Raw genomic sequence first — 23,410 nt, 5'->3', positions numbered from 1 at the left:
GGCCTTCTGCCTCACCCATCACAGTGGTGCAGGGTCAGAAAAGCCCCGAGCCCAAGCTGTTAGCAAATTTATAAGATACGCATAAGCAATTAGTAGCTGGCTTAAGCGGATTGGTTACATGTTTGCAAAGCAATTCTATTGGTACAGACTTTCGCGGGCTTTTTCAAACCTGGGCGTTCGCGGGCTTTTCAGCTGTCCCTTTGTTTCTTACTGGGCGCATATTGATTGGCTGGCTCCAGGTTACCTGATGATGGGGGTAGGGAATCTTACCATTTCGGGGGAAGCTAAAACTTAATCCAGGCTGCCTGTCATGGTATTAACCCTGGCAGCCTCACACTTGGAATTAATTAGTAATAAGTATAAAAGAAACTAAGCAAATAAAAGAGGCAGTTATTAACTGTATGAAAGACAAAACTTGAACAGGAAGAAATGTATTTGGCTTATATAGGCCATGGAAAGAACATGATACCTTTCTGCCACCTCTGCTGCGTCTGCTTACCTGGGGACCAGGGAGATGGATGCTCCTGTTAGTGTGAGCTCACGCTGTTGTACCGGGGACAGAGGAGGGCGGCATTGTGCACTGGTTCATAAATCACCACTTGGAAGAGACACAAGTACTGCTTATGTTTATTGGCCAAAGCAAATCACATCTGACTTCAGAGTGGTACTGAGGGGCAAGGATATACATTTCTGCCACGTGCCTCCAAGGAGAGCTGAGACATTTGTGAACTGTTCTAGTGGCCACTTGGCTCAGCAGTGAGGAGTTAGAAAGTGACCAGAACACTGGTGACTCTTGTTCTGCATGTATTAGAACAATGGAGGGAGAAGGAATAGGGAGTGGGGGTGGCCAGACTATCACCTGTCACAGCAGACAGTATAAAATTGACAAGTAGAAAAGTAGCTGTAAAAATGCAATTAAAAACATGACGATAAGTACCAAGGAAAACAACCAGAAGAGTTAAAATTGGTTTTCCTCTGTGGAGGATAGGACTGGAGGTGAGGAGGTTGGGCAGGGGACTGCGGGTTTTCATTGTAAGTTTTTGAATGTTAGTTAGCCAGGATAAAAAGTCTGCTAATACCCACAATTGCAAGCTGGTTGTGAGCATTAAATGGAGTCACATATATGCATGTAACAGCATTGTAGAAAACCTGAACCATTGCTTGTGGGCTGATGTTAAACCTCTTTCCTTTTCCTATTTTGTCAGGAGCTCAGATCTGAGTGTGGAGCTGAGTGTAGATGTGCCTTCAGTATGGAGGTTGAAGGGGTGGAGTAGATGCTGTGTTCTGAACAGGATGCAGAAAGCTCTCTTGTGAACTTTTAATCATCAGAGTTCAAGTGCTATTCAAAGCCTTAGGCTTGAGTTACTTCTTTGTGTATTATGGGCATCCATGCTGCTTGTTTTTGACCCCAATGACTGATACATGTGAATTAAAACTAACTTGAATTTATTTGCTCTGTTTTTTCTTAGGACAGACCAGAGATTTGTTTTATGAAGGGTGCTTATGAACAGGTGATTAAGTATTGTACTACATATCACAGCAAAGGGCAGACCTTGGCACTCACCCAGCAGCAGAGAGATCTGTACCAGCAGGAGAAGGCCCAGATGGGCTCTGCAGGGCTCAGAGGTAAGGCATGTCAGCACAGTCACCTCGGTGGAGAGGTAGTGCTGCAAACATAGCTAAATATGAAGCTTCTGGTTCTTAGAGATCTGCAGTGGTCTCTGAGCAGCTGACAGAAATTTTATTTTAGACAAAGTTTATCTTGTGAGAAGGGTAATGAGTGGAAGTAAAGTGATGTTACTCCTTCCTTATGTCATCACTTGGTCTTGTTTATTAATCTGAAATTCTCTCCTAAATATTGAGAGACTTAAGTCTCTAATTCTTTAAACTGAGGTAGTTGCTGACTCCTTCCCGCCTGTCACCAGAGAGGAAAGAGGTGTCCAGACTTGGCTTTGTGAAATGCTGCTGACTGGACAGTGACAGGAGAGGGGGTCAGCTGGGCACACACATCAGCATGGGTAGGGTTGGGGTCAGGGGTCAGGGCCGTACCTGGTCTCTATGTTCTGGTTTGTGGGGAATGTGTGCCCATGGGCGCGTGCACACAGACATGCATGCACTTCGATAGTTTTTCTCAAGGAAATGAGAAGAGTTGGCTTCCTTAATTTTTTTATTGTTTACAAAATGAAAGTCAAGCACCACAATTCTGGGAGCAGGAAACAAGTATGTAAAGACTATTCTTATTCATGGTTCACTTAAGCAAGGTGAACCATAGATTTGCAGGACTTCTGTTCTTACAATGTAGGTTTAGAAAGATATTCTTGTGGCTTCGTTTGAGAGCAGTGTTTTGTTATTCTTAATAGCTCACAGCTAGAGGGTTTTGAGTTGACTTGCATTTATAGAGTCTTAAAAGTATGATACGTGCTCCCTGTTTTCCTTAATTTTTTTTAACAGAAGCATCACACTTTTTTTTTTTTTTGGCCTAGTTCTCTTAATCTGAAAGACTGTGGAGCTTTGTGTATGTGTGGTTTGGTGTGGTTACTTTGTGAAATAGACCAGACATGGTGTGGAGCACATCTTTGTTTCACAGGCTCTGGGAAACATTCTGGTCATCTATCCCTTGCTTCACAGCTCTTCCTCTTCTTATCCATTTTCTTCCCCCTGCTGAAATTGCCATGATGAAGAGTAAAGAATAAATGAATAAAGATTTTAAGTTTAACTTGATATGAACTTATCTTGTACCTTATAAAACCTAAGTTTCTTAAAATATATGTCATTGTTAATTTTAAAATTGGAATATGTTTTGTTTTTATGTTTTAAATATAAAGGAGGGAGTTGGGGATCCTCCACATGAAAAGGTCCTTTGTATGCCTTTGTCCCATACAGTAGCACTAGATCTTCATTTATGCTAAAGAAGCAAACAAATAAATACAAAATATTGACCTCTGGGCTGATACCACCTGTCCACTGAGGGTGCCAGGAGCTGGTGTCCTTTGCTTAGAATTTGCTGACATGTGGGTTGATACTCACTTCCCCCTTCTATTGCAATCTTCCCGGTGTGACCCAACACAGGGACTGTCCTGTGGCTCATTCCCTCCAGAGTGAAAGCTTTTGGGTGAGGCTCATATCTCCATAGATTTTGTGTTGCAAAAAGAAGTCATTTGCCTCTAACCATGGTTTTCCAATATCTTATCCTTCATACCTTCTGCTTGAGTAAGAATGGATACTTCCTGTGGTCTCTCTGGGGCTTTTCAGTTACCACCGAGACACATATGTTTAGTTTGTGTGCTTTGTGTGTGTGTGTGTGTGTGTGTGTGTGTGTGTGTGTTTGGTAAGTTGTTCAATCTTTTAGTATAATATCCCAGATGTAGACACATCCCTCTGGCTCATAAGGTAGCTACTGCCAAAGTTGTGGAATTCTGAGAATAAGCTAAATGATATTTGGAAATGTCATTTCCAGATTGCCAAATGGATGTTTGTCCTGTATCTTAAGTTCCTAAGGATGATAGGAAACTAACTATAAAGGGTGGTATGGTGGTATTATTAATGTAGTTTTAAGAGAACCAAAGGTACAAATAAGAAATACCTATAGAAAGAATGAAAGAATATAAACTCTTGTTGGTATTAGTGTTTTTGTAATTACTTTACAGATTAACTGTACCTTCCAGAGTTTGTTGTGTACAAAATTGTTACATGTTGTCTAATTAATATAGCCTTCTAGAACTTAAAGCTATTGAATTATTCTGGAGGCTTGTAAGATGGAAAGATGAAGATACAATAGTAGAAATCACCTTCAAAGATGTCTGTTTAAAATTGACTTTAAAGCTCAACAAACCTATAGTTTTCCAAATAATTAATTGCATTTTTTTAAGAGTCAATAGTTTCTACTGAAAGGAGCTGCAAGTTTTGCTATGTGAAAACATTCCTATTTGCTCCTCTCCTGCTTTCTCTACTGAACAGTTCTGTAGTCTTATTTCTTTTAATTTTTAATAAGTTAAAGCAAACCCATATCAAGAACCATTAAACTGTAGTATCTTCACATGTCATAATTTTTTATTTTTAAAATTTCTGTTACTACTGCAATGACATTCTAGTCCTCAGTGATTTATCTGAGTGAGAAGTGTTATGGCCTCCAGATTTTGTAAAATCAATTCTAATGTTTTTGTGATTCACATTTTCTTTATGGATTTTATTTCCCAAGTTCTTGCTTTGGCTTCTGGTCCTGAATTGGGACAACTGACGTTCCTTGGTCTGGTGGGAATCATTGATCCTCCTAGAACTGGTGTGAAAGAAGCTGTTACAACACTCATTGCCTCGGGAGTGTCAATAAAAATGATTACTGGAGACTCACAGGAGACTGCAGTTGCCATCGGTATAACTAGGCTGCTTCCTTTGTTTTTGTTAGTTTTTCTTACATTACTGCAGTGCATAGTGGAACATTAAAACATGAAGTGTGTTTACAAAATATTGAACTGTACAGTTAAAACTGATGCTTTTGTTTGCTCATACTCTATAAAATTGTGGGCAAAATTTTATTTTAGTTAAAAAGATAATACTTTTAGTTGAAGATAACTAAAGCATTGTGAAATCACATTATTGTATTCATAAAAGGATAGTTGATTATTTTTAGTCTCATAGTCCACTATGCTGATGCATTAGATCATGAATGTGAAAGAATGCATGAAATTACAATATTTAGTTTTTCTTTCAACTTAAATATAATTTTTTAAATGCAGACTTTGTACCTAACTTGAAAGAAAATAGCTTGTGTCTGTATTTCCATCGTCTGATTGCATATATGCCTATGTTATTTGAATGCCATTTAAGATTACTTTACCAAATATAAGGGAGAAAAAATGGACATGGAAGTTAATCTTCCAGAACCTGTAAACTATAATTCATTACTGATAAATTTAAAATGTGCTAAAGGTCATTAATTCTTACTAATATGGAAAGAGACTGAGAAGAATTTCACACTTTAAGAAGAATACATTACTGAAAACATAACATTGTTGGGAAGATTATTTCTAGAGAAATTTCTCAATGTTTATTTTCATTTACATAAAACTACATGATACCTCATGGGATTCCCAGGTGGCGCAGTGGTAAAGAATCTGCCTGTCATTGCAGGAGAGCTGGGTTCCATCCCTGGGTTGGAAAGAGCTCCTGGAGGAGGAAATGGCAACCCACTCCAATATTCTTGCCAGGAAAATCCCATGGACAGAGCAGCTTGGTGGGCCTGTCTGTGAGGTCACAAAGAGTTGGATATGACTGAGTGACTGCGCAGACATGCACATAATACCTCAGATGAGCCACCATCTTGCCTGGTTTTTAGTTAAAAAGCACTCTTGATCTTCATTAAAATTGAGCTCCTAAATAGAACCCATATGGCCTTGTTTAAATTCTTAGGTATGGTACCTAAGTTTAAATTCTTAGGGTTGAATTGAGAAAACTCTTTATTCTTGAATTTAAGCAAAAATAATCAAACAGAAAACTCAAGACTTTTTACTGATTCAGTTTGATCTGTTTTACCATAGTCTGTCTTGTAATCCCTTGGTATAAGGATGTTTTATCCTTTAAAGAGAAAGTGAGTTAATAACATCATTAAGTGAGCATTATGTTGACTACCCTATCAAATAAAAGCAGTTTGGTTAATTATGTTTTCTTTCCCATTTCACTTTAGCTAGTCGTCTGGGATTATATTCCAAAACCTCCCAGTCAGTCTCAGGAGAAGAAATAGATGCAATGGATGTCCAGCAACTTTCACAAATAGTGCCAAAGGTAGGCGTAAACCAGAGCCTTTCAGACTAAGGCTTTATTGTAGGCATTACCTCTTCTGCTGCAGTGTTAATGAAGCTGTTCATTTGAAAACAATTGGGACATGGCCACCACATTTGTTGGTCTAAATCATGAGGCAAAATCTTACCATTGAGATCTGTCTTATTGTTGAGAGTGTCTATGAGGTGATCATTATGAATATCAGTGCAAATTTGTTAACTTCAGCAAGAGCTAAGTTTCCTCTGAGAAAGATACTGTGGAAAATGAACAGTGGTGCTTGTATTTATAAAGTACAGAATGGAGACAGATCATTACTTTATACTTCTTATCCTTGTGTTCTGTCTTAATTGAATGCGGGTATGATTCTCTTTTTAAAAGAGCTGTCATTTGCATACAGTAAACTTTTTTCTTGTTAATGTATAGCCCTTAAGTTCTGATGGATGCCTGTGGTCCTTGTAACTACCACACAGGCTCCTCCCATCCCAGATCCTCTTGTGGTCAGCTCCTTCCTCTGCTTCCAGTACTTGGCAACCATTGATTTTGTTTTCTGTCCCTGTAGTTTTGCCTTTTCAGAGTGCTGAAAATGGAATCATATAGCATGAGGCCTTTGAATCTGGTTTTTTTGATTTAACATAATGCATTTTTAATTGCTGAGTAGGATTCCACTGCACTGAGTGTATGTTACTGATGAACCAGTTTAAAGATAATTGGATTATTTTCCATTTTTGCTGATGATGGTTAAAACTACTAAAAACATTTGTATATAAGCTTTGAAAGAAAATAAATATTCATTTCTCTTAGATAAATACATGAGAGTAATTGCTGGGTTATGGTTAACGTATGTTTAATTTTGTAAGAAAATGCCAGATTGTTTTACTCGGTGGCTTTATTGTTTTGCATTCCCATCAGCAGTGTTTGATAAGTGGTTACCAGCACATGGCATTGTTAGTTTCCCCATGCCCATTCTGATAGGTATATCATGATGTCTTATTGTGGTTTCAGTTTGCATTTCCCTCACAACTAATGATTTTGTGTACCTTTTCATATGCTTATTTGCCATTCATATTTTCTTTAGTGAACTGTCTAACCATCCTATTTTTTAAAATGTTTTATTTTTGGATTTTGGAAGTTATTTTGTGGATAAAAGTGGATATATTCTGGATAAAAGTCTTTTATCAGATATTTGATTGGAAAAAAGTTTTTCCCATTCTGGTTTATCTTTTTAGTCTATTACCATTTTACTTTAAAAAACAGTAGTTTTCAATTTTGGTGAAATCTAGTTTATCATTTTTTTCTTTTATGGATCATGCTTTTGATGTGTTATCTAAGGACTCTTTTCTAATCCAAGGTCACAAAGATTTTTTTCCTATTTTTTGAAATAAAAGTCTCATACTTTTAGGTTTTATACTAATGTTTCTGATCCATTTTGAATTATTTTTGTCTGTGAGAAGTGGGTTAAGGTTCATTTTTTTTAATGTATGGGTATTTAGTCATTTTAGTTCCATTAGTTGAAAAGAGTCCTTTTTTCATTGAAATGCCTTTTTAGAGCATCTGGGAGCAGTATGGATGTGTGTGTCCTCTCCTGATAGTTTTTCCCTACATTTATTTCTAAAAAGGTAAATCCTGTATTAAGTTTCCTGAGGATATTGAGACAGAATGTACATTAGCAAGTGTATATGAAATCTCTGGTTAATTTAACATTTTCCCATTAGGTCTTTGTTTAGCCTTTTCCCAGAGATGCTACCAAGTAGTGACATCAGACAGACTGGAAGTTTCATTTTATTTGCTTTCTTCAGTTCACTGTCTGGCTCTCTGATAAAAATGCTAATGAACTCTGAAAACCAACCTAAAGGCAGTTAGAAAAGGAAGAAAGGCAGTTAGAGAAGTAAGTTATAAATTGCATTATTAGCCTAACAAATTACATCATTGGTCGTTTCCAGATAAGAGTTTTTTTGCATCAGTTATGGCAGATGCTCTGATGTTATTCCAAAGAGAAAAGCTCATTGAATTGCTTAAAGTCATCCTATTCGATAAATACCAGAGCTGCTTTCAGGTTTATCATGTCTTTTGAAAACCCAGGTTTCTTCAAATACTATCAATGAATTACTTCAGTTGTTTCAGCTGAGCTGAGCTGGCATCTCCCCCTGACCCTCCATGTCCTCAACTCTACTTGGTCTTTTTTCCCATTTTTATTGTGTGTTCATGTAACTCTTAAATCTTGGCCTTGGGCTTTTACTTTAGAGCAATTTGAAGAGCTTTTCATTTATTAATGTTAGAAGCAAAACAAAACTTCTTTGTAAATTGCCAGCTCAGTGAGGTTTTACTACATGTACTAAAGTCATATTAATTGATTCTTTTCCTTTTTAAAAGGTTTTTTGGCTCTCCTCTTCCCATAATTAAGTCACACATTCCCAATCCCTTAACATTTCTCTGTCCTTTTTGACCTAGGACAATTAAAAAATAGTGTGGAAACTGAGTTTCCATATGGGAATTCTCCATGTTTTCTTATTTATGATTTCCTGAGTGTGTTTGTTGTTGGTAAAAATAGACATTCTCTTTTCTCATTTGTTTTTTATAGCACTGCCTCCATTTGTATTTTTTACTAATTAACCAGAACCCTATAATAAAATCCCAGTTCGTGTACTATTTAATTTTTGGTACGTTGTTTCAACACATCAGGTATTTTTAAATCTATACTGGAAGATTTGGGGACCTTTGGGAGATTATTTTAATGTCAAGAATAATGTTTCTTTCATTATCCTCTCCTATTTTTATTTACCTACTTTCTTCTCTTTATAACTTCATTTCTGTTAATGTTGATCAAAAGAACTGTGACAAATATGACACTGAAAAGACAGATCCATGAGAAGAGAAAAGCCCTTTTGTGGGTTCCTCTGAAAGTGCACAGCCTTTCTCCATTTCCCTCCACAGCATTCCCCGAACTCTCTGCCGACTCTCTTTCCTGCTGTCCTTGTGCTGGTCCACTGTGCTCATTCTGGTTCGCCCTTCCTGCTCCTGTACCAAGTGATTGTATTCTGTGCTTCTCTTGGATCAGTATATTCACCCCCTTTTAGGTAGAGAAACAGACATAAAGGTTAAAAAGATTGTAACAGAGGAATTTCAGTTATGCCCCAATTCAATCCTAGCTCTGTGATAAAATGAAGTAGTTCAGTTTTTACTCACTTCTAGTTGTTTTTTAATACCTAATATCTTCAGGCCATAATTTTGTGTCACTAAATTTCAGTATTGTTACTCAACCAAAAAGATTGATGTGCTAATCTTGGTGCTCTAAGGAGACTTTACTCTGTGCAGCGTTATATTCCATCTAAGTCTTCAGCTTTGTATTGGAGATCTGCTTAGTCTCAAAGAAGCTGCTTTTGTTTTTGAGCTGCCATCAAAACTTTGAAATGCTGAAATATCTATATCAAGCAATAGGTGTACTGGATGCATGCCAAAGTAATTTGTGACTGTACAAAAGAAGTATGTTTTCAGCCCAACAGTTGATCTGTTATCCTCACTGCCATTGTTAGTGATAACCTGTAGTGGCTGTGAAAGGGTGATTTGAATGTTTTGAATGATTTGCCCTGAAACAAAGACAAATTTTTACTCTATATGACCTGTTTGTAATTAGTAATTAGCTTTTTATTTAAAAATTCTGTAAAATCTGTAGTCTTTGCTAAATGCTTTTGTACTCCGTGCTGTGTGCTACGTGATTAAATTTCTGCAGTAATGTAGAATTTTCACTTAGAAGGTAACTGGTACATTTTAAATACATATGCAGCTGAGTCCTTTTTATTTTATTAAAAAATTGTTTTTAATTGAAGTGTAGTTGATTTGCAGTGTTATGTTAGTTTCAGGTGTAAGCAGAGTGATTCATTTTATACGTTTGTCTGTGTGTGTGTGTGTGTGTGTGTGTGTGTGTGTGTGTGTGTGAGATTCTTTTCCCTCATGTTATTAGGAAATACTGAGTATAGTTCCCTGTGCTGTAGAAGTAGGTCCTTATCTTTTTTGTATATAGCAGTGTGTATTTGTTAATCCCAAACTCCTAATTTACTCTCCTCCCCTTTTCCGGGTGGCGCTAGTGGTACAGAACTCACCTGCCAATGCAGGAGACACAAGAAATGCGGGTTTGATCCCTGGGTCGGGAAGATCCCCTGGAGGAGGAAATGGCAACCCACTCCAGTACTCTTGCCTGGAAAATCCCATGGACAGAGGAGCTGGTGGGCTACAGTCCATGGGGTCACAGAGAGTTGGACACGACTGAGCACACACACAGCAGCACCCTTCCCCTTTGGTAACAAGTTTATTTTTTATGCTGTTGGGTCTGTTTCTGTTTTGCATGTAAGTTCTTTTTATATAAGTTCATTTGTATCATTTTTTGTTTTAGATTTCACATGTAAGCAATATAAAGTGGTACTTGTCTTTGTCTAGCTTAGTTCACTTAGTAGATCATCTCTAGGTCCATCCATTTTGCTGCAGATGGCATTATTTCATTCTTTTTTACGACTGAGTATTCCTTTGTGTGTGTGTGTGTGAATATATATATATATATATATGCGCACTCACTCATGTCTGACTCTTTGCAACCTCATGGACTGTAGCCCGCCAGGCTCCTCTGTCCATGGGATTTTATAGGTGAGAATACTGGAGTGGGTTGCTGTTCACTTCTCTAGGTATCTTCCCAATCTAGGGATCAAACACATGTCTCTTGCATTGGCAAGTGGGTTCTTTACCACTACACCACTTGGGAAGCCCCATGTATATATGTGTGTGTGTGTGTGTGTGTGTGTGTATATATACCCCAAGTGGCACATATTTATATATACTATATCTTCTTTATCCATTCAACTATTGATGAACATTTAGGCTGATTCCATATTTTGGCTATTATTAATAGTGCTGTAGTGAATATTAGGGTACAGTTGCCCAGGAGTGGGATTAAAGGATCATATGTTAGCTCTGTTTTGGTTTTTTAAGGGAACTTTCATACTGTTCTCCATAGTGGCTGTATCAGTTTACATTCCCACCAACAATGTAAGGAGGGTTCCCTTTTTTCCCACAGCTTTTCCATCATTTATTACTTGTAGACCTTTTAGTGATGGCCATTCTGACTGGTGTGAGGTGATACCTCATGGTAGTTTTTATTTGCATTTTTCTAATAATTAGCAATGTCGAGCATCTTTTCATGTGCTTTTTGACCATCTGTGTGTATAGTACTTTTTAAAGACACACTAAAGAATTTCCAAATGGATTTTGAACCTTTTTAAAGGAAGAATGCTTTCCACCTACATTATGTGATTCATGGTACCTAGAAGACATAAGGGTAATCAATAATGTGATAGTATAGTTAACCCCTGAGAAAGTTTTAGACCTTTATTAAAATTCAGAGAGAACCTGGGAATTGTCTTTATTGGTGATCCTAAGATTCAGTCACCCATTTCACACCTGTTTATTGAGCACTGGAGGTACAAGGCCAAATCTCTGCCTCATGGAGCTTTTAGTCTTAAAGATAAGTAGATGTATATATTATGTTGGTGGTGGGAATTGTTGAAGCTTTCTCATGACTGTTGCTTTGAAGGAGGAAATGAGGTTGTCAACTGAGAGTGAGGCTAGGAAAGGGATACACTGGAAGCATGAGGAGAGAAAGCTAGCGTGGACCTGTTCTCTGGGAGAATAGGAAAGAGAATGGTGAGTCCCGTAGGTGTTAAAGTCACCTGGCTTGGGTGTGTTGGAAAGAGTGATGGGAATGCAGTGGTTAACAATCCTTGTGAACCATGGCAGGTAGTTCCCAGAGCAGCACTGGCCACAGGTAAGATTTGTGGCTAAAGAAGGGAACGGAAGACACCTACCCCTCTCCTCTCCTCATAGTGCTGTTGGGGAGGACTGGGGAACTGCCCGTGTCTCGTGGATAAGCAGGTTAGAGCAGTGTGGGAGGGAGTGGGGGTACAGGTGATTTGTGGATGACTAGCTGGGGCACAGTTGGGAGCATGTTAGGAGACCAGGAGGTGGCATGAGGAAAAGGGATTAAATATGTTCTTTGGAGAGAGAAGATCATACAAGCAAGTGGAAACACAAAGGAAGATGACCTAATGAATCAAACCAAGTAGAAGAGCATAAACAGTCACTTCATACTGTTTAACAGAAAAGAGGGGTCAACAGACATTGAGAAGCAGCTGTTCTTTAAATCTCATGAAGACAGAACAAAGGGAAGGGGCTGTTTTAGTTGAGTGTCAGTGTTGAGGAAACATGCAAGAGAGCTCTTCCTTTCTCTGTTTCTGCACTGTTTCAAGAATAAGGCTATTTTCTTTTTCAGAGCTTAAACATGGTTGGGATAAACTGGGTGAATTGTTTAGATTGTGTATTTCCTTTAGTACTTAAAAGTTTGAAATGGCCCTGTCGAATGAGTGTCCTAACAAGTGTATGGCATTTTCTTGAGTTTGATCTCTATGGCAAAGCAGACAGTTCAAATTGGTAATTTAAAAAATATTCTTAGTTTTACGTACATAGGTTATTCTGATAATTCTTAATGTTGAAGATTTTTAGTATATCTTATGTTTTAATAGGTTGCAGTGTTTTACAGAGCTAGCCCAAGGCACAAGATGAAAATTATCAAGGTGGGTCTTTAAGAATCACATTGTTTCATCTCTATCCCAAATGCTTCTGTCTGCCTGCATTACTACTGGAAGTATTCTTAGAGCACTAAAGTCAGAAGTGTTATGAAGCAAAACAGGTGCTTTTTAAAGCCTGAGATGGAAACATGAACAGAATTTCCTTAGCAAAGGAAGATGTAGAAGAAAACTTTAAGGAAATATCTGCAAATACAGTCTTCTTTTAACATTTGAATAGTGTAAGTCTGTTCTGATAGGAGTCTATAGCCAGATCATCCCAGTGTGAATAGGAATAATTACTATAAATACAACAAGAAAAAAATGTTTTGAGATTGTGAACAATTTTAAAGGGCTATGATATTTATATTAGTCAAATATATACAAAGCAGCTGACATGGTCTCTCTCAATTCATCGGCTTATTAGTCATAATAGTGTTCCGTTGTAGTAAGGTCAGGGTTTCTCAGCCTTGGCACTGTTACACTTATGGGTTGGATAATTCTTCATTGCAGGAGGCTGTCCTGTGTGTTTTAAGTTTAGCAGCCCCCTTGGCGCCTATCCTCTAGACGCCAGTAATGTCCACAGTCATGACACTCAAAAATGTCTCCAGACATTGCCATGTGTGCCTGGGAGACACAACTGCCCTGAGAACCGCTGTGTAATTGACTCTACATCAGGCTTTACATATAGAGTTCTCACACATGGGAATATTAATGGCAGCTTTTTCTAAGCTTTATCTTAAGCCCTCCATATACTGAAGTTTTTTTTGAGAAAGTGATGATCTGTATTATTTCCAGCCTTTGATTATGTGAGAAAGAAAAAGAGAGGATTTGTATACCTCCTTATCTGTGTGAAAGCAACATTCTAATCAGAACGCCTCCCTCCCACTTCACCCCTCCTACCCCCAGTCTCTGCAGAAGAACGGGTCGGTTGTGGCCATGACAGGAGATGGAGTAAATGATGCAGTTGCTCTGAAGGCTGCAGACATTGGAGTTGCGATGGGTCAGACTGGCACAGATGTTTGCAAAGAGGCAGCTGACATGATCCTGGTGGATGATGATTTCCAAACCATCATGTAAGTTTTCTTTCAGTGAATGCACATCAGAGAGTTTCTTCCTATCCTTTTCTGCACCTCATTTGCATAAAAGTTTAGCAGTTTTAGATATTGGATGAGCTAAACTATTTTACTAAACTAAGCAATCTCGTTTTGTGTCCTAGTGTGTAGTTTTTTTTGTATGGAAATTATTTGTATGGAATGGACATCAAGATGGCAGGGCTCTTCATTTAAGAAATATTACTAAAAAAAAAAAAAAGAAATATTACTGAGTACCAGCCAAGTTTCACATTTCCTTGCCACTAGTGTGGTGGTACAGCAGTGGACCTTCATGTGACTTTATTCAAGTTAAATTCAGACTCTCAGGAATAAGCCTGTGCCTGCCTTTATGACAAGGATTATAAATAAAGATCCCATCCATATCTGTTTCCTTATGTCAGGAATTCTTCACATTGCCATTGATGCAGTTTATCATTTGAATAGATTTGTTTCATCCATAGTTTCTAATTTAAGATTCTTCCATAATAACCTGCTGGTGTCATTAACCCATGTGGCCTCAAGTGGAACATGTGGGCCCTCAGGACCCAGAATTGCAAAGTTCTTCTAAGGATAGAAGATATTTAATTTCCATTCTTAGAATTGTATAAAAATCTCAGAAGATAGGATAGTTTGTTTATAAAATACATGTTTTCCTAGACTGAGCAAAATGAATGAGAGGATTTTCATGAATCTTTGTAAAATATATTCTTTTTATAATTCTGGTACAACATATATCCAATTGTATCTAGGAATAACAGATGAGTTAAATTCTGTAATTCTTATGTATGTCATTGCCATTTAATTTCTGATCTGCATTAACTTAACCCCTTACCATACATACATCTGTACCTTTAAGAAAAATAAACTTGGGAGGAGTAAAGAAGATCATTATTTTAGTATTATAAATGTGTATTATTGTCTTGTATAGAAACACAGTATGTGATTTTAATGTTGAAATGTCTTTAAGAATAAAAATTATTGTGTTATGAAATTAGTTCAGGTACAGTAGGAGGCTTGACTTTAATGCTTTGCCAGATAATGTTTCTGTATTTTTTTATCTAGTTTTAATTATGTAAGTAAAATCATTTTATTAATGTATGTGTTTTATCAGTTGGGAACTTGTTTTCAAAATTAGTTCCACAGTATTACTGTATCCTTATTTTTTTGCGATTATATTTTCTCACCCAATCTTATTTTTAACTTTCAGGTCTGCAATTGAAGAGGGTAAAGGGATTTATAATAACATTAAAAATTTTGTTAGATTCCAGCTGAGCACGTAAGTTTGTAAGAAACTGTGACAAACTTATGGGTCTTATAGATAAATTATTCAAAAAGTAGAATTGAAACAGAATGCCTATAATCTGGGCTTTTATTTCTCATATGTAAGTTTTACAGTGTGAAAACTGAATTTTACCCTAAAATTAAACATGGCATGATAAAGAGGTTCTAAATGTAATTACTTGTGTATATCATCATCAAAATATATTAACTGTTGTGGCTTATTTAATAGCTTCTGAAGTAACTAAGAAAGGGGTGTCAAATTTTAATTTTTCTTCTTGGTATCTTTTTCCAAAAGCAGAAGGGCTTTTATTGTAGTCTGTTACAAAACAGTTATAAAAATACCACTGAAACTGTGAACTGTTATCTGAACTCAGTTAAAAAAAACTTCCTCTATTTGTTATTGTTATCTAAACACTTTGCAAATCCTTTATTAAATTGCTGTGGATCATAAGGGCTAACTCTTTGAAATATTCACACTAATGAAGCAGAAGTTTACTTGGAAATATAGGCTTCCATTAAAAGAACAGTAGTAATATGAGAGTTTTAAATGCTAAGAAAGTGATGTCATAAAATTAGCAAGAATTATACAATGTTGATCCATTTTTAAAAATAACTCTTTCTTTTGATAGGAGTATAGCAGCATTAACTTTAATCTCACTGGCTACATTAATGAACTTTCCCAATCCTCTCAATGCCATGCAGATTTTGTGGATCAATATTATTATGGATGGACCTCCAGCTCAGAGGTAAGAGTTTCCTCATTTGTAAACTAGAAGGACAAGGATAGCCTTATATCCTAATAGTTAAACTCTGAGACTTCATTCCCAGGTAGCATCCGAAATCTCTTCAGCATCATGTTTGTTGGAAGTTGTGTGATGTGAGCATAGCATTTATTCTTCTGGGGTGGCTCATTCATGCATTATGATCTTTTACACAGAGATCAGAGCAGGCAGCAGGTATAGTCCCTGTCCTTGAAGTAAGCTGTTTGTTTCTTGGAATGTAATGGAGAAATCTCTCTGGCTTTAGTGCTGTTACCAGGGTTCCACTGTCAGTCTTAGAGACTTTGGAAAAGTACTGAAGGACTACTTCAATATTGTAGTATTGAGCATCTAATGTTTTCTTTTATAATAACTGGGTTCTAGATATCACTTTCTTAACAGAGTAATATGTATCAATGTATAACAAATTATCCTAGTTGAAACTTCCTTGCATGAAAGATATTTCAGAGTCCAGTTGGTTAATCATGTATTTCAGGCCATCCATATTTGAAATAAGTTAGATATAAATGAAATGGGGCAGTTTGAAATTTGAGTATCAATCAGTCCCTTACCAAACTGTGGCAAATAAACAAAACAGCAAAGAGTGATAAAATTTATGGTTATTTTTGAGTGATCATAGTCAAGGTTTTGTTCATAATTCAGCATTTTGTTTCCATAAGAAGGCATTTAGTTTCTGGGATAATTGAGGTCAATGAACTTGTGAAAGTAATAAATCCAAATTTTACTTAAAACTTTAATTCACTTTTCTGTTTGTTTTGAAGCCTTGGAGTAGAACCAGTGGATAAAGATGTCATTCGTAAACCTCCACGCAACTGGAAAGACAGCATTTTGACCAAAAACCTGATACTTAAAATACTTGTTTCCTCAATAATCATTGTTTGTGGGACTTTATTTGTCTTCTGGCGGGAGGTATACTCACTGGATAAACTGTTTTATTAATATGCATTCTGTATGACAGGATTCCATTATTTTTGTATATTAAGCAGAAGGCTGGAAGTTAGGATAACCTTCAAAAATAGAATAAACATTTAAAGATAATTTGATTTCAGTATTAATGGGTTAATAGAATTCCTGATTCATATTTTAGAGTTATTTAAATATGCAGAAAATATCAAATACAATAAAAATTAACATGAATATTTGGGTAGAAGTTAGAAAATCTGAGGCTTTAGTATAGCTATTTTAATGTCATTAAAAAAAAGTTGTTTTAATATCCAGTTTACAGTTTGGGAGAAGACTTTTTACTTTATGTAGACTACAGCTATTCTTTAGGTGACTTATTTAAATGGTGCATGGGAAATTTAAGTTGCTTATATGTCTTATATCTTAGACTAAAGCTTTCATATTTTAAGAGAAAGAAAATAATTAGCCCTTTAAAAGCATGTAGTATTTGTCCATTAAATTCAGCCAACTGAAAATCTTTTTCTCCTCTCAACAGCTGCGAGACAATGTGATAACACCTCGGGACACAACAATGACTTTCACGTGCTTTGTGTTTTTTGACATGTTCAATGCACTGAGTTCCAGATCTCAGGTATGCTTGAGTGATTGTAGCTGGCTAATTCAATTGTGTAGAGTATTACTCTCTGTAAGTGGGCAAGGTTTTTAGCTTTGCTTGCTTTTGTAGCCATGGTTACAGGTCCAGATATAGCCTTCCTACAGACATGTGTCCTAACAGGGATGGGAGATTTGGGAAGATAAGCCTTAACTTTGGCCAGATCAAAGTAAATCACAGATGTCATCACCTGATTTTTCCTCCTTTCATTTTCTTATTATCTGTAGCTATGTGATAGGTTCAAGTTAACATCTGAGCATAGGACAAAGTTCATGGCTTCTGTTAAGATGGTGTACTTCCTTCTCATTATAGAAGAAAGTATTGTTAGAAGTACAGGAGCAGTTTTGTGCATATTAACATTTTTTTAATGTCTCCATCAGTGTGTCAAAACTTAGGACATTTAAAATTTTCTTTTCTTCCCATTTTGTATCTTAGGGTGGATGGTCTTCTCTTGATGGAAGTGCTTTGATAGAAATTAGTGGGCTAGAACCTAATGGTACTTCTTCAGAACATGTTGTTCTTGGAAACTAGTTATATTTGCCGCCTGACTGTTCATTTCAATTTTAGAGCACCTTAGGAATCCTTAACTGTTACTTATTACCATTCACCCATGCTCGAACTTTCCAAGTACAGTGCATTGTCATTAATTCAGACTAATTTTTAAAGAAGCTATAATATTTGCTTTTTTTTCTATGAAAGGCATTTTTACTTTTTCAGTATACATGTAACTAAGTCCAGTCTTCAAGAAAGTTTCTTAGATTATGTACCTTAATGAAATTATTTAGACAATAAGCATATACAAAAAAAGTTTCTTATGCTCTGAAATGCTAAAGGAAGTTTCTGTAGCCTTTATTTTTTAACAGAATTGCTTTTTTTTGGCCGTACTGTGCAGCATGTGGGATTTTCAGTTCCCCAACAAGGGATCAAACCCAGGACCCCTGCATTGGGAGCATAGAGTCTTAACCACTGGGGAGCCAGAAAAGACCTAGTATCACTTTTAAAGAAAGTCCTTGATAAAGAAAAGCTGCTTTAAAATTTACCCTCCTCCGTGTGAATTATTCCAAAATATAGTTAATTAAGAGATTTCATGTACTAGTATTGTAGAATTCAGTCCAGCTTATTAAAAATTAGAGGTGAATATAATAGTAAAGAAGTTGTTTCTATGACCAAGGAGTAATAACTGGACTCTCTGCTCTGCCAACAGACCAAATCTGTGTTTGAGATTGGACTCTGCAGTAATAAAATGTTTTGCTACGCAGTTCTTGGATCCATCATGGGACAGTTATTAGTTATTTACTTTCCTCCACTTCAGAAAGTTTTTCAGACTGAGAGCCTAAGTATACTGGGTAAAAGAAATGTTATGTTTTATAATTTATATATTATAAATGAGTTTAAATATTTTCTAATGTATTTGTTCTAAGAAAACTTCTTTTAAAAAGTGAAATAAGTGGCTTGCTTTGAAAAATGTGTGTACTCTGTTTCTATTTAGAATCACATTTAGGGGAGTCACTCCCCCAAATCTGGTTTTAAACTTTTCTGGTAATTTTTTTCTTGTTAATTTTTTATAGGTTATCACTTGTCAAAATCATATTTGGTGATTCTGAAAGACAGAGTAATTGTAATTTTGTGTGAAGAAAAAACTAGATTTAGGCTCAGTAAAAACCAGATGGCTCGTCTTTAAAATTACCATTTTGGTTGTTAAGCTAACATTTTCCTATTCTTATTTGCTAATTTTGCATATCTTATTTTATGAAATAAAAGCCCTAAAAACAGAGTTTTACTAAGTTGATGTGCAAAGTGAAAGTGAAAGTCACTCAGTCGTGTCCCGACTCTTTGTGACCCCATGGACTGTGTCTATAGAATTCTCCAGGCCAGAATACTGAAACAGGTAGCCTTTCCCTTCTTCAGGGGTTCTTCTCAACCCAGGGATTGAACCCAGGTCTCCCGCATTGCGGGTGGATTATTAACCAGCTGAGCCAGAAGGGAGGTCCTAGAATACTGGAGTGAGTAACCTATCCCTTCTCCAGCGGATCTTCCTGACCTAAAAATTGAACTGGGGTCTCTGCATTGCAGGTGGATTCTTTACCAACTGAACTATCAGGGAAGCCTGATGTGGAAAACAGACATTATTTTTCATACATTGTGCATGAAATGTATCATCATATAGTACATTTAAAAGTTAATCTTCCTGTTTAAGTGTGAGGATGGATGCATTTTATGATAATGCTAGTTCTCACTCTTGGGTTTTTAAAGTTAATTTGGATATCTGTGATCACTATTTTTTGCTGTAAGTTAATCTTAATGTCGAACTAGTTTAATTTCAGGACTTTAATTTCATACTCATATTCTTTCCTCTTTAAAAAAAAATGGAGTTTTAAGAAGACAGGTGAAATTTTTTGAAGCAGTAAATAAGAATGTGATAGTGTGAACACCATTGTAAAGACATGGTCTTTTAACAGTAACTTGCAAGTGGAATAATGCAGATTTCAATCAAGTTATTCACCACTGCTTGAACAGCCTTTAAAAAACAGAAAGCTTCTCTTGGTTGTGTTGCTGTTGAAGTTTGTGATTCTCAGGTCATTGCTCAGGGAGAACAGTCAGAGGACTTGTTCTCTGGGTTCTAGTCCTCTGGTGCTGCTTGTCCTTGCTGTGGGACTTTGGGTAAGTCATTTGGTGCATTTGAGCTTTACTCTTCTTATCCTTGAGCTGAGGCTAATTATGGCTCCTCAAGGAATGGTTGGGAAATAATGTATTTTAAAAGCTGTGGTAAAATGCTAGAAAAACATAAGCTATTAACCTCTGAAAATATAAGTTCACAGAACGGTAAAACCTCATTTTCTCTGCAGACTTACTGTTTCTTCTGGGTCTCACCTCGTCGGTGTGCATAGTGGCAGAAATCATCAAGAAGGTGGAACGGAGCAGAGAGAAAGTCCAGAAGCCTGTTAGCTCGACATCGTCGTCTTTTCTTGAAGTATGATGCATATTGCATTCTTTTATTTGCAAACTAGGAATTGCAGTCTGAGGATCGTTTAGAAGGGCAAGTTCAAGAGGATAAAATGAAGATTTGAGAACTTTTGAACTTTTTATTGACTAAAAATGAGTGTTAAAGACTTGAGACTTTAACCTGCTGACAGTCCCAAATGAAATTATGCAACTTTGGTAACATTTTCCTTGATTTAAATTGGCTTTTGCAATTGAATGGAGCTTCATAAAGTGTATGGGCAGTTATTTAATTAAAAAAAAAAAGGTAAAACCTGAACCACCTTCTGCACTTAAAGAGGTCTAACAGTTCAAATACACTATCTATTCTAGATAGATATGATTTTTTTTTTTAATTTTTAAATATTGTACTATTTATGGTGGTGGGGCTTTCTTACTAATACACAAATAAATTTAATCATTTCAAAGGCATTCTGTTTGGTTTAGGAAGTTAATTCCCAGGAGTGCCATGTTTCAGCTACTGTATGTCCTTTTCCCTGCAGTGTAAGCAGTTCAGCTACCTTGTGTTATCATTTTGTGTCTCACGTTTTTTGCACAGGATGTGACCACTGTCAGATCACTGTTCTTTTCTTTCTTTTTGTGATTGAAAAGCCTATACTGCAATTTGAAGTAAATGTTTGCTTTTCTTAGTAAGTGTAAATGGTTGCCTTTTTTCCTCCTATTTTTATTTTTGGTATGAGTCTTTGGTCTTGCAAAATTAATAAATACAGAGCTGTTGAGTGGCTTGCTAGGTAGGGTAGTAATTAACATTTAGTCATGGAGTCAAAAATATTTAAGACTGTTTGGGCTGAAATTGATAGCAGATTTATATTGTTATGCCTTTTTTTAGAGTTGTTAATGTAAATACATATTTTGTCAAGTGTCATCTTGACAAAGTCACCTCCTAAATATAAATCCAAGTACCTCACCTGAATATCTGAATTGTATTATTTTCAGTGTCTTTTTATGTGTACTTTAAAGAATTTTTTCTAGAAAGTATAGAGTGGTAAACTTCAAGAATGAAAAAGCCCCAAACTTAACTAAACAGACAGTTTATGGACCAGAGTCTAAGTGGAAGATTCTGTGCTGACCTTGGTTTCCCCGAATCTGCAGCTTTGGGGCCTAGGTGGCGCACAGCCCAGAGTCTGTCCTTCTGCTCCCACCAGTATCTTCTGTCTTCTTTCTGCTTCACTGGGCAAGCTAAAGAAATGGATTTGCTCTTGGAATGCCATCAGTTTTTGTGATACCTGGATGGGGTGTAGGTAATTTGTTTTGAGTGTGTGGCAAATTTGGGCCAGAAATTCAGAATTAGAAATACATTTTCTGTTGAGTATTTCTCTATGAAACAGAAACGGGTCTCAACTTCTTACATGTTTAGTTCTTCCTAAAGTTTACTGAATTTTGTATTTTATAATTGTACTCTCCAGTTTTTATCTCCAATATTAAACTGCACTGTTAGCACCACAGTACTTTTGTTAATGATAGGAAAGATACCTGTTCTGTGAGTCTGTGGGGATATAACTGAAACAATTTAGTATAAGGACCTGAGATGTCTGCAGTTTATTCTGTTTTACTCTTTAAGGCTCGATAGTCAAATGTACATGGAAGCCATTGTCTAATCAACTTTTTCTTTAGTGATGGTGATGTCTCATATCTAAATTTTGTAATAAGTTTTCTTCTCTGTTACAAAGACTTCAGATACATATTAAGTGCACGTCAGTCTTTTGCTTTGCATTTTAGGTTCATATGAAATAAATGTGCCTATTCTGATATTTCAGATTTTAAACCTCCCCCCAGAATGATTTATTTTCAAAAGTTAAGGTTCTTCCAGTTGGACTGTTAATGTTAAAATCACATGGATGTTGAAGATACAGAAATTACACAGTACTCATAGTTCCTTGAATCTGTGATTTGAAAAGAAGTGAAATGTATAGTACAGATAACCATCTGTATAACAGATTTCCCACAGTAAAACAACAAACTAGAGTCTGTCTCTGTGTGTATTTCATATATCACATTATCCGAATTAGCATGGATAATCCAAATGCACTAGTATCTAAATTTTAAATTTTCCCCCATTTCCTGACTTGTTAGATGTAGCCCGTAACAATACTAACTTGATTTTTCCATGTTAGACTACCTCATGAAGTTTTTTTGTCCTCAAAGTGATTAAATTTCAGGGAAGAAAAGGAACTTTAACTCACCAACTAAGTAGACAGTCCTCAAATGATTCAAACTGACTGCAGAGGAACAAGACTTAGCATGTTCTCTCAGATTTGTGCTGCACATTGCATGACCTAGAGATGAAACAGTGTGAGACAAGGCAAACTAAACAACCTCCCCTCTCAGGACACAGACTTCATTTAATAGCAGTAACTTCACTGACAAGAATAAAACACATTTTTATGTCTCATATCCTAGCAAGGCATATCTGTTACACTGACAGTCTTTCTGAGTCATTGCACATTTTGATCTCTTTCATGTAGTACCTAAGTAAAGTGAACACTGGCCATACTCGCAGCAGATTCTCAGTGACAGGAACTGGTTTGGTGGCAAACAATAAATACAAGAGCTAAGAACCTCGGTTAACTTTACCTTGCTTTCTGCCTCTGTCACTTGGCAGTTTGTGTGCATTTTATTTCTACATGTGACTCACCCTGAACTTAGAGGATGAACTGTCATTTGAGAAAATTTTCTTTAGTACTTAGATAGAAAGGTGGTGGCATCTTTGCCCTTCAAGAGCTCATGGAACAGGCTAGCTGAGGATATAACGTCAACAGGCTGTCTGATGAAAGTTTGTAGTGGTATTTGCATGTTTATTTTAAAACTACACATACATTAAAAATGAATACAGAGCACATTTTACTGGAAGTTTCCCTTGACATTGACTCTTGGAAATCTTTGAAATGCCTTTTTAGAGTAAGCTGCGACCCAAATAGTAGCTGATTTGCATACTAAAACACGGTGTGGATAAATGTTAATCCTAACTGGTATATGGGTAGACAGACAGATTATCCTGATAATTAAGCTCCCTTGAGCTCATTTAGTACTTGGAATGACTATGAACTCTCGTTGGGTTTGGGGGTTTGGTTTTCAGAGTTGGTTATTATTAATAATGGATAATGATTAACCCAGTCCTTAATATTAATGTAGGTTTAATAGTCTTCAAATAGTGTGGTATGTTTATATTTGGCAAGTTCTCAGCCTTAACTTGGAAACAAAAGTGAAATACATTAAGTACAGTGGTTAAGTACTGCCCCAAGTGCTACAGTAGTGAAAGGAGAGAAATAACTTCACTGGAAGATGTGATCAAGAAAATTTTGTAGAACTAGTGGCATCTGA

At 36.4% G+C, this 23,410-nt stretch overlaps 1 protein-coding gene across 3 annotated transcripts in view; it reads left to right on the top strand.

The window, feature by feature from the left end:
- Nucleotides 1-21,852, top strand: part of ATP2C1 (ATPase secretory pathway Ca2+ transporting 1) — a 152,524-nt gene extending 130,672 nt beyond the window's left edge. For all 3 annotated transcript variants that reach the window (XM_065942785.1, XM_065942786.1, XM_065942787.1), the window contains 11 exons: nt 1,470-1,626; nt 4,199-4,369; nt 5,681-5,778; nt 12,339-12,389; nt 13,290-13,456; nt 14,682-14,750; nt 15,385-15,501; nt 16,296-16,443; nt 16,973-17,068; nt 18,294-18,435; nt 19,936-21,852. In XM_065942785.1, coding sequence (XP_065798857.1) covers nt 1,470-1,626; nt 4,199-4,369; nt 5,681-5,778; nt 12,339-12,389; nt 13,290-13,456; nt 14,682-14,750; nt 15,385-15,501; nt 16,296-16,443; nt 16,973-17,068; nt 18,294-18,435; nt 19,936-20,066 — 1,347 coding nt within the window. In that variant the 3' untranslated portion in view covers nt 20,067-21,852. The remainder of the gene's footprint in view (nt 1-1,469; nt 1,627-4,198; nt 4,370-5,680; nt 5,779-12,338; nt 12,390-13,289; nt 13,457-14,681; nt 14,751-15,384; nt 15,502-16,295; nt 16,444-16,972; nt 17,069-18,293; nt 18,436-19,935) is intronic.
- The last annotated feature ends 1,558 nt before the right edge of the window (nt 21,853-23,410 follow it).

This window comes from Muntiacus reevesi, chromosome 8 (genome assembly GCF_963930625.1).
Source record: "Muntiacus reevesi chromosome 8, mMunRee1.1, whole genome shotgun sequence".
Taxonomy (NCBI): domain Eukaryota; kingdom Metazoa; phylum Chordata; class Mammalia; order Artiodactyla; family Cervidae; genus Muntiacus; species Muntiacus reevesi.
Note: the sequence above shows the minus strand (reverse complement) of the source record. Positions and strands in the feature narration are given on the sequence as shown.